This window comes from Sus scrofa, unplaced genomic scaffold (assembly GCF_000003025.6).
Source record: "Sus scrofa isolate TJ Tabasco breed Duroc unplaced genomic scaffold, Sscrofa11.1 Contig1964, whole genome shotgun sequence".
NCBI classification, from domain to species: domain Eukaryota; kingdom Metazoa; phylum Chordata; class Mammalia; order Artiodactyla; family Suidae; genus Sus; species Sus scrofa.
The window spans coordinates 44302-53189 of NW_018084992.1; the positions used below are offsets into that span (position 1 = coordinate 44302).

Sequence of the window (8888 nt, forward strand, 5' to 3'; positions counted from 1 at the left end):
CCAAACCTTCACAGACAAGCAAAAGTTGAGAGAATTCAGCAACACCAAACCAGCCTTACAACAAATATTAAAGGAACTTCTCTAGGCAGAGAAGAAAAGGCAGTTGATATAAATAGAAAAAAAAAAAAGAAAAGAAAAGAAAAGGCAGCAACAGGAAACAAAAATGCCACAAATGACAAGGCTCACCAGTAAACGTATATATGCAGTAAAGATATGAAATCATCCATGCACAATTATACCACCAAAATCAGAAATCATGAGAAGAGGTGGGTACAGATGCAGGACACTGGAGGTGAACTTGCAATTAAGAGAACAACAACTTAAAAGAATCTCGTATACATATAGACTCTTATATCAAAACTTCAGATTAACTGCAAACCAAAAATCTACAATTGATACACAAACAAGGAATCTCTGAAGAAGAAATGTATGTCATAGTAAATAAGTGCATAATCCACCATGAAGGGAGTCATTTGACGTGATTCTTTGAATGCTGAAGTCTTCTTAGATCTGATTCTGATTTCCTCTCCATCAAAGAATTTATGATAATTATAATTAAATTATACAAGTGTACAATTAAATAATATAGGTCTACAATTGTATTATTAATAACCATTTCTCTCCATGGTACAATGTAAAGTCTATAATGTCTTGTTTATCACATTACCTAGAATGGTGTAATGCCTTTATTGAAGAATCAATGAGATGTAACAAATTGTGAGGACATATTTATATACTTACCGTGTTTTTAAACCAGCTTATGCACTTTATATTGTACTTATTTTCAGAGGGTGTATTATTTTTGTTATTCTTACCAGTTAAGTTATTGTTTTTATTGTGCTATATGAAGTATTTAATGGTATATATGGCTTTCTTCTTTATAAATTTTAGTTGTATAATACACTCAATTTTAATATAATGCTAATTGTTAAAGAAAAATAGAAATGTAATAGATAATACTAAATAGTAAAGATGAAAGCCATACAAAATGGGATAAAGTATAGAATAAATTTCCTATTTGTCTCAGCATATTTTCCATTCCACTTCTCCAAAGGGAGTTGCTTAACATGTTTCTTAAGATCCATGATATAATAATCCGTTTGAATGTAATTGTGTTTAAATATATGCATTTTATTTTGTAAAAAAAAAAAATAAAGAACAGGCATTCTTCCTAAACCATGCAAACCACTCACTAGATATTATTGAACATGAAAAGAAAATTGTATACAGTGATGAATATATTTGCTTTGCAATTAGTTAACTAGCTAGTTACCTACAATTATAAAAGAGCTATGAAGATACAGCTGAAGGGTAATATTTAAACTGTTCTTTAATTACTGTATGATAGATAGTTTCTTACCACTATGCACTCAGAATTGTCAATTCAAACTGTTTCCAATTTGAATTCTACCAATTTTTCTTAATTAGTTTCTAACAAGATTTGCTTCATTAATGGAGTTTTTATTATTGTTGTAATTAAAATAATTATGGAATATGTGCACATGCCTCAAATATAAAAATAAAAATAAATAAATAAATACAACATATGGAGTGAGATCCTCCTGAATAGCACAGGGGACTATATCCAATCACTTGGGATGGAGCATGATGGAGGATAATGTGAGAAAAAGAATGGAGATTCATGTGTGACTGGGTCACTTTGCTGTACAGTAGAACATGACAGAACACTGTAAACCAACCATAATGGAAAAAATAAAATCATTTAAAAATTTTTTTAAAAATAGGAGTTTCAGTCAAAACTCAGTGGAAACAAATCTGAATAGTAACCATGAGGTCACAGGTTTGATCCCTAGCCTCGATCAATGGGATAAGGATCTGGTGTTGCCATGAGCTATGGTGTAGGTTGCAGATGTGGCTTGGGTCTGGTGTTGCTGTGGCTGTTGTGTAGGCTACTGGCTACAACTCTGATTCGACTGATATCCTGGGAATTTCCATATGCTGCAGGTGTGGACCTAAAAAGAAAAAGGAAAAGGAAAGGAAAAAAATAATAATAAATTTGGAGTCCCTATCATGGTGCAGTGGAAACATTCTGACTAGGAACCAGGAGGATGCTGGTTTGATCCCTGGCCTTGCTCAGTGGGTTAAGGATCTGGCATTACTTTGAGCAGGGGTGTAGGCAGGCAGCTGTAGGTCCCCTTTGACCCCTAGCCTGAGAACCTCCATATGCTTTGGGGGTGGCCTTAAAAAATGAAACAAAACAAAAATTTTGAAAAATAGTGTACCCCCCCCACACACACACACATGAAAAAAAAAATTCAGTTAGACTCAGCTAGCACTTGCCTAGATAACTGCTGCTCCAGGACTCCTCATGGACAAGGATGGCATGGGGACTCCTGAGTGCAGACAGGCTTTCCCACTGTGTGTGGGGACACAGCTTCTCTCCTTTGCAGCCACACCCTGAAGGGCTGGGGATCCCTGGTCTTGTGACACTGACAGCAGGGCAGCTTTCTCTCCAGCCCCATGGTGCCTCCTCCCTGGCCTCTCTGCAGCTCACAGCAACTCCACAGGCTGTGGTCTTGGTCCTCACCCTGCTTCAGAGAGAAAAGATCAGACTGGATTGGGGATGTCTTTAGTTTCTCCATGTCTGAGCTCCAAGTCCAGGGCCCTCCTCTGTAACTGGACCAAGAAGCAGAGGTGGTTGGGGAGATGACCAGCACTGGCCATGCCAGCCACATGAATGCTTTCCTCATGTCCCTCCAGCTCCACACCTGGCACTGGGCCAGGACTGGCAGCACCCCCTTGAGGGGACACCCTCCTGTCTCCCCTGTGGCTGCCATACCACAGGCGAGGCTCCCCTCCTGTCTCTGCCAGCGCCCTGTCCACACCTTGTGGGCTCCTGCCCAGGTGTCAGGTTTCTAACATCACCTTTCTCAAAGGTCCATGCCTCCCCCTGCTTGAGCCCCAGCTCCCTTCCACCAACCCCTGAGAGCTGGTATCTCTTAGGAGATCTGGTGATGCAGGAAGATGCAGGTGAACCAACACATTTAGTTCAGGGAAACACAGTCAGTGGTTGGTCTGAGGAGCATCAAAGCATGTACCTCATCCTAGTCATCAGAGAATCAGACCATAGAGGAAAATTCTCCAGCTTCAAGAATAGCTCCAAGCACACAATGAAGTGGTATTATTAAATTCCCTGCAGTATTTTGAAATATTTTATCCCTGATATTCCAGCTCTTAGATAGAGATGGAGCAAGAAATGGGGAACATTGAGGGGAAGAAAACAAATATTCTCCCAAAAGGACAGTGCACTGAGTCCATCCTATGGTCTCCAGGGAGAAACCTGTTCTCTGCAGTACATGTGTGCTCCCTGCTCTGAGCTGAGTCCCCAGGGCACAGCCCCTGGGTTGTCACTGGAACAAGCCAGCCCTGCAGCTGTGCCCAGCCCTCCCCTCCCCCTGCTGATTTGCATGTTCTCAGAGCACAGCCCACCACCCTGGACACTTACTAAGAGTCTCGGCCCACCCTGGAAGGAGGCAGTGGCAGTCGGGACCCAGCATGAACATGAGGGCCCCCATGCAGCTCCTCAGCCTCCTGCTGCTCTGGCTCCCAGGTGAGGAGGGAGACCCTCACAATGACTCCCACTGCTGACACCTTCCCCTTGACCCTACTCACTGTGGGACAGCTGAGTGTCTCTGTGTGTCTGGGGCATGGGAGCATCCACTCAGCCACTGTGCTCAGTACCTCTGGGCTCTTCAAGGAAGTCCTCTGATAACAGGAATATGTGTTTTTGTTTCCCCTCTCAGGTGCCAGCTGTGCCATCCAGCTGACCCAGTCTCCAGCCTCCCTGGCTGCATCTCTAGGAGACACAGTCTCCATCACTTGCCGGGCCAGTCAGAGCATTAGCAATAATTTAGCCTGGTATCAACAACAAGCAGGGAAGGCTCCTAAGCTCCTCATTTATTGGGCATCCGTTTTGCAAAGTGGAGTCCCTTCCCGGTTCAAGGGCAGTGTATCTGGCACAGATTTCACCCTCACCATCAGTGGCCTGCAGGCTGAAGATGTTGCAACTTATTATTGTCAGCAGCTTAACAGTGCACCTCCCACAGTGTTACAGGCCAGCATAAACCGCCCCCGGGGAAGCAGATGTGTGAGGCTGGCCACCCCAGCTGCTCTTGGTGCCTCCATCCGCTGAGAGCATTTCTCAGACCACACTAGAAGGTCATGGCAAGTTTTTGCTAGAAGGGCCAGGGAATATTGTGTGCAATATTCAAGCGGGTATTGTTTTCAAGTTTGGGAGAAAAACATGATTGGACATTTTTTTCTGTATGCAACCACTGGCGTGTCCCCACAATGGCTGTACCATGTTGCATCCCCACCAGCAATGAATAAGTGTTTCTCTTGCTCCACATCCTTGCCAGCATTGAGTGTTCTCACTGTTTTGGCTCTAGGCCATCCTGACAGGTGCGCAGTGGTGTCTATTATTTGCATCTTCCTATGACACAGAATGTGGAATAATTTCTCATATTCTTATTTGTCTTCGGTCTGTCTCTTTGATGAACTGTCTTGTATGGTCTTTGTCTCAATTTTAGACCAGTTGTTTATTCCCATATTGTGCAGATTTTATAAGTTTTTGATTTTTTTGTTTGTGTTCTGGATTATCCATCTATTATCCCATGTGGATTTTGAGATGTTTCTCTCTTGATGTTTCTTGCCAAGTCATGTTTTACTACAGGAAAGAAGTGTTTAATCTACCTGGGGGTAAGTTCATCCAGGAAGCTAAAGCTAGAAATGAGGTCTTCTCTGCCCTCCCCCAAAAGCCGGAGCACATCTGACTGCAGGTGCTGGCTGCATCCACTTCTGCACACTCTACTCTCCCAGAATAATGGCTGCCTTTGCCTCCTTACACTGCATCAGACAGCAGTGGATCAGACTCCCTGAGGGACTGTGGGTGACAGTGACCTGTTCCAAGAGGTAGAAGGGAGTGATTCTTCCTTGTATTTGCCTTTTCCTCACTTGCTGGCCAGAAATATTCTTGGAGTATTTCTTAGAGCTTTATCCAGATTCAGGAGATTCCACATAATAAAACACTTGGACCATGTGTGTAGCATAAGTTGAAGCCATAGGAGAACTTTGTGAAAAACCATAAACATTATGCCTCAAAATTTGCAAGCTGTTAAGAGGCAAATCCTAAGAAATATATATCACTTCCCCAAACTGACAAACATTGGGAAACTTACCTGTCAGGGTGATCAGAAAATAATTGGACAGGGTCCTTACAAATATTTCCACAAAGGAAATTCTGGAGTCAGATACTCTAAGAGATGAACACTAGCTTATAGGAAAACTCATGCCTCTTCTGAATTAGGCCAAATTTGAGAAAATACAAGAGCAGAAAATGATCCTTCATTTGTTACATGAACCTCAATTGCAAAATCAGACAAAGACAGAGCAAAGTGGGAAAAGGATGCTCCCTTCGGCCTGTGAACTTAGGTATAGACATCTGAAAGAAAATGTTGGCAAACCCAAACTGGAAATATACAAGTGAAGTAAGACATTATGAGCATCAGCAGCTTTAATTAAAAAACTCAAGTTGGGTTTCAAAAAACTGTTTATGTAATTTCCCAAGTGAAAGGTGAAAGATTTATGTGATCTGAAGAGAAACCAGAGTTTGTCATTTCCCAAATTAAAAGATTAAAGTATAAAAAATGAGCACCTCAATAGATACTTTAAAAAGTATACATAGAAGTCAGTATCTACTGGTGATAAAAGTACTTGGAAAGAGCAGAGTAAGAGGCAGTGCACAACTTCATATACGATGTAGAAAAACCCACACTAATCCTCATGCTCCTCAAGGGAATGGGTGGAAATACGTTTTCACACTTACCGTGTTCACGCAGGCCTAAGTTCCCATAGGAGAACAACAGCTTGATAAAGGGGAGTTCATAAAAGAGCCTCAGGAGACAGTACAAACGGACAATAAGGCAAAGGAAAATCCTCAAAGCCCAGACTTACAGAAGCACTAGAAGCAGAGCATACTCTGACCTCATGCTCTATGTCAATGGAGAAAAGAACAACCCAGATTGACAATGTCGACAGCCCGACTCAGAGGAAGTGAGCATCCTGGGGGAGTATGGGAAGAGAGTTCATCCCAGCAGTGACAGAGAAGGCTATGGAGCCAGGAGGGGGAGCAATAGGCTGCACCCTAGGAGGCAATGGTCACTTCCCAGAGGGAAGCACCAAGGACACACACGAAACCCTGCCTGCAGTCCCCCAGAGAAAGGACAGCCTTGGCCTGGGGAAACAGGGGCCTCCGGAGAGTGAAGTTGTGGAAATCAGCTGCAGATATGCATCCTCTGGCAACCACAGAGCACCAAAGAGTCAGAAGACACAGCACCAAGGGGTTTAAAGGATTCACTTCCTTGTAGTGGATACAGACTAGGTGTTGGTGTAAAGAAACCACCTCAGCAACCTAAAGAAAGTTCCTCCTGCTCCTAAAGAAGCATGTCTTGCAGATCAGGAAATAGCTACTCCAACACATCATCGAGGGAACACGGTTCTCAAGGGTTGGCTCCAATGTGGAGATAGGAATGGTGAAAACCGAAATTCTTTGGGAGGCAGCAATCCTTTTGTATGTTTGTTTCTTTGTTTTTGTTTTATGTCTTTTTTATTTTTTTATTTTTTTTAATTTATTGAGGTAGGGTTGATTTACAAAGGTGTGATAATTTCTGCTGTACATCAAAGAGATTCAGTTATACATGTACGTATATCTATTCCCTTTTGCATTCTTTTCCCACATGGATTATCACAGAACATCATTTTTTTAACAGAATAAAATACATATATTTAAACACAATTCCATTCAGACAGATTCTTATATCATGGATCTTAAGAAACAGATTAAGTGTCTCCCTCTGCAGAAGTGGAATGGAAAATATGCTGAGACAAATAGGAAATTCATTCTCGGCTTTATCCCAGTTTGTATGGCTTTCCTCTTTAGTATTTGGTATTATGTATTACATTTCAATTTTTCTTTAAAAACTGGCATTATATTAAAATTGTGTCTATTATGCAACTAAAATTTATAAAGAAGAAAGCCTTATATACCATTAAATATTTTATATAGCATAGTAAAAAGAATACCTTAACTGGTAAGAATAACAAAAATAATACACCCTCTGAAATAAGTAAAATATAAAATGCATAAATGGGTTAAAATACAGGGTAACTACATAAATATGTCCTCACAATTTGTTACACCTTATTGATTCTTCAATAAAGGCATTACACCATTCTAGGTGATGTGATAAACAAGACATTATAGACTTTACATAATACCATGGAGAGAAACAGTTATTAATAACATGTTTGCAGAACTGTGTTATTTAATTGTACAGTTGCATTATTTAATTATAATCATCATAAATTCTTTGATGGAGAGGAAACCAGAATCAGATCTAAGAAGACGTCAGCATTCCAAGAATGATGTCAAATAACCCCCTTCATGGTGGATTATGCACTGATTTACTATGAGATATCTTTCTTCTCCAGAGATTCCTTGTTTGTGTATCAGTTGCAGAGTTTTGGTTTGATGTAAGAGTCTACATGGATATGAGATTGTTTTGTTGTTCTCTTAATTGCAAGTTCATCTCCAGAATCCTGCATTTGTACCCACGTCTTCTCCTGATTTCTGATTTTGGTGGTATAATTGTGCATGGATGATTTCATGTCTTTACTGTATATATACCTTTACTGGTGAGCCTTGTCACTTGTGGCATTTTTGTTTCCTGTTGCTGCCTTTTCTTTTCTGCCTAGAGAAGTTCCTTTAGGATTTGTTGTAAGGCTGGTTTAGTGTTGCTGAATTCTCTCAACTTTTGCTTACCTGTGAAGGCTTTGATTTCTCCTTCAAATCTGAATGAGAGCCTTGCTGGGTAAAGTCATCTTGGTTGGAGGCTTTTTCCTGTCATCACGTGAAGTATATCATGCCACTCCCTTCTGGCCTGCCAACTTTCAGGTGAAAAATCTGCCGATAACCTTATTGGGGTTCCCTTGTATGTTACTTGTTTCTTTTCCCTAGCTGCTTTCAGGATTTTCTCTTTGTCTTTAATTTTGGTCAGTTGGATTGATATTCCTCCTTGGGTTTATTTTATATGGTACTCTTTGTGCTTGCTGGATTTGAGTGAGTGGTTCCTTTCCCATGTTAGGGAAGTTTTCAGCTATTATCTCTTGAAATATTTTTCCTGTCCCCTTCTCTCTCTCTTCTCCTTCTGGCACCCCTATGATACGGATGTTGGTGCGTTGAACATTGTCCCAGAGTTCTCTGAGACTCTCTTCATTTGTTTTCAGTCTTTTTTATCTTTTCTGTCCCGCATCCATAATTTCCACTAATCTGTCCTCCACCTTGCTTATTCGTTCTTCTGCCTCCTGCATTCTGCTGTTAGCTGCTTCTAGTGCCTTTTTTATTTCCGTTATTGTATTTTGCATCTCTTCTTGTTTAAATTTTACATCTTGTATCTTGTTGCTCAGTGTTTCCTGTAAGTTATCCATCTTTGCCTCCAGTTTATTTCCAACGTCTTGCATCATCTTTAGCATCAACAGTCTAAAAGTCTTTTTCCTGGAGGCTGACAATCTCCTGATCACTTAGCTGATTTTCTGGGGTTTTTCCATTCTCCCTCATCTGAGTTATAGTTCTCTGTCTTTTCATTTTTATAGGTGTTTGGCATGGTGACCTTTTTACAGATACAAGGGTTGTAGCCTCTCTTACCTCTGGTGCCTGCCCCCCTTGTGGCTGAAGTCAGTATGGGGGTTTGCTGTAGGCTTCCTGATGGGAGGGGCTGATGCCTGCCCACAGGTAGGTGGAGCTGATTCTAATCCCTCTGGTGGGTGGGGTTTAGTCTCTGGATGGGATTAGTGGCAGCTGTGTGCCTGAG

At 41.3% G+C, this 8888-nt stretch overlaps 1 gene segment (V, D, J or C); it reads left to right on the plus strand.

Annotated features, from left to right (window-relative positions):
- The first annotated feature begins 3509 nt into the window (after positions 1-3509).
- On the plus strand, positions 3510-4153 carry LOC110258395. The segment is given in 2 exon segments: positions 3510-3571; positions 3765-4153. Coding segments are annotated over 2 exon segments (444 nt in total).
- Positions 4154-8888: the final 4735 nt, after the last annotated feature.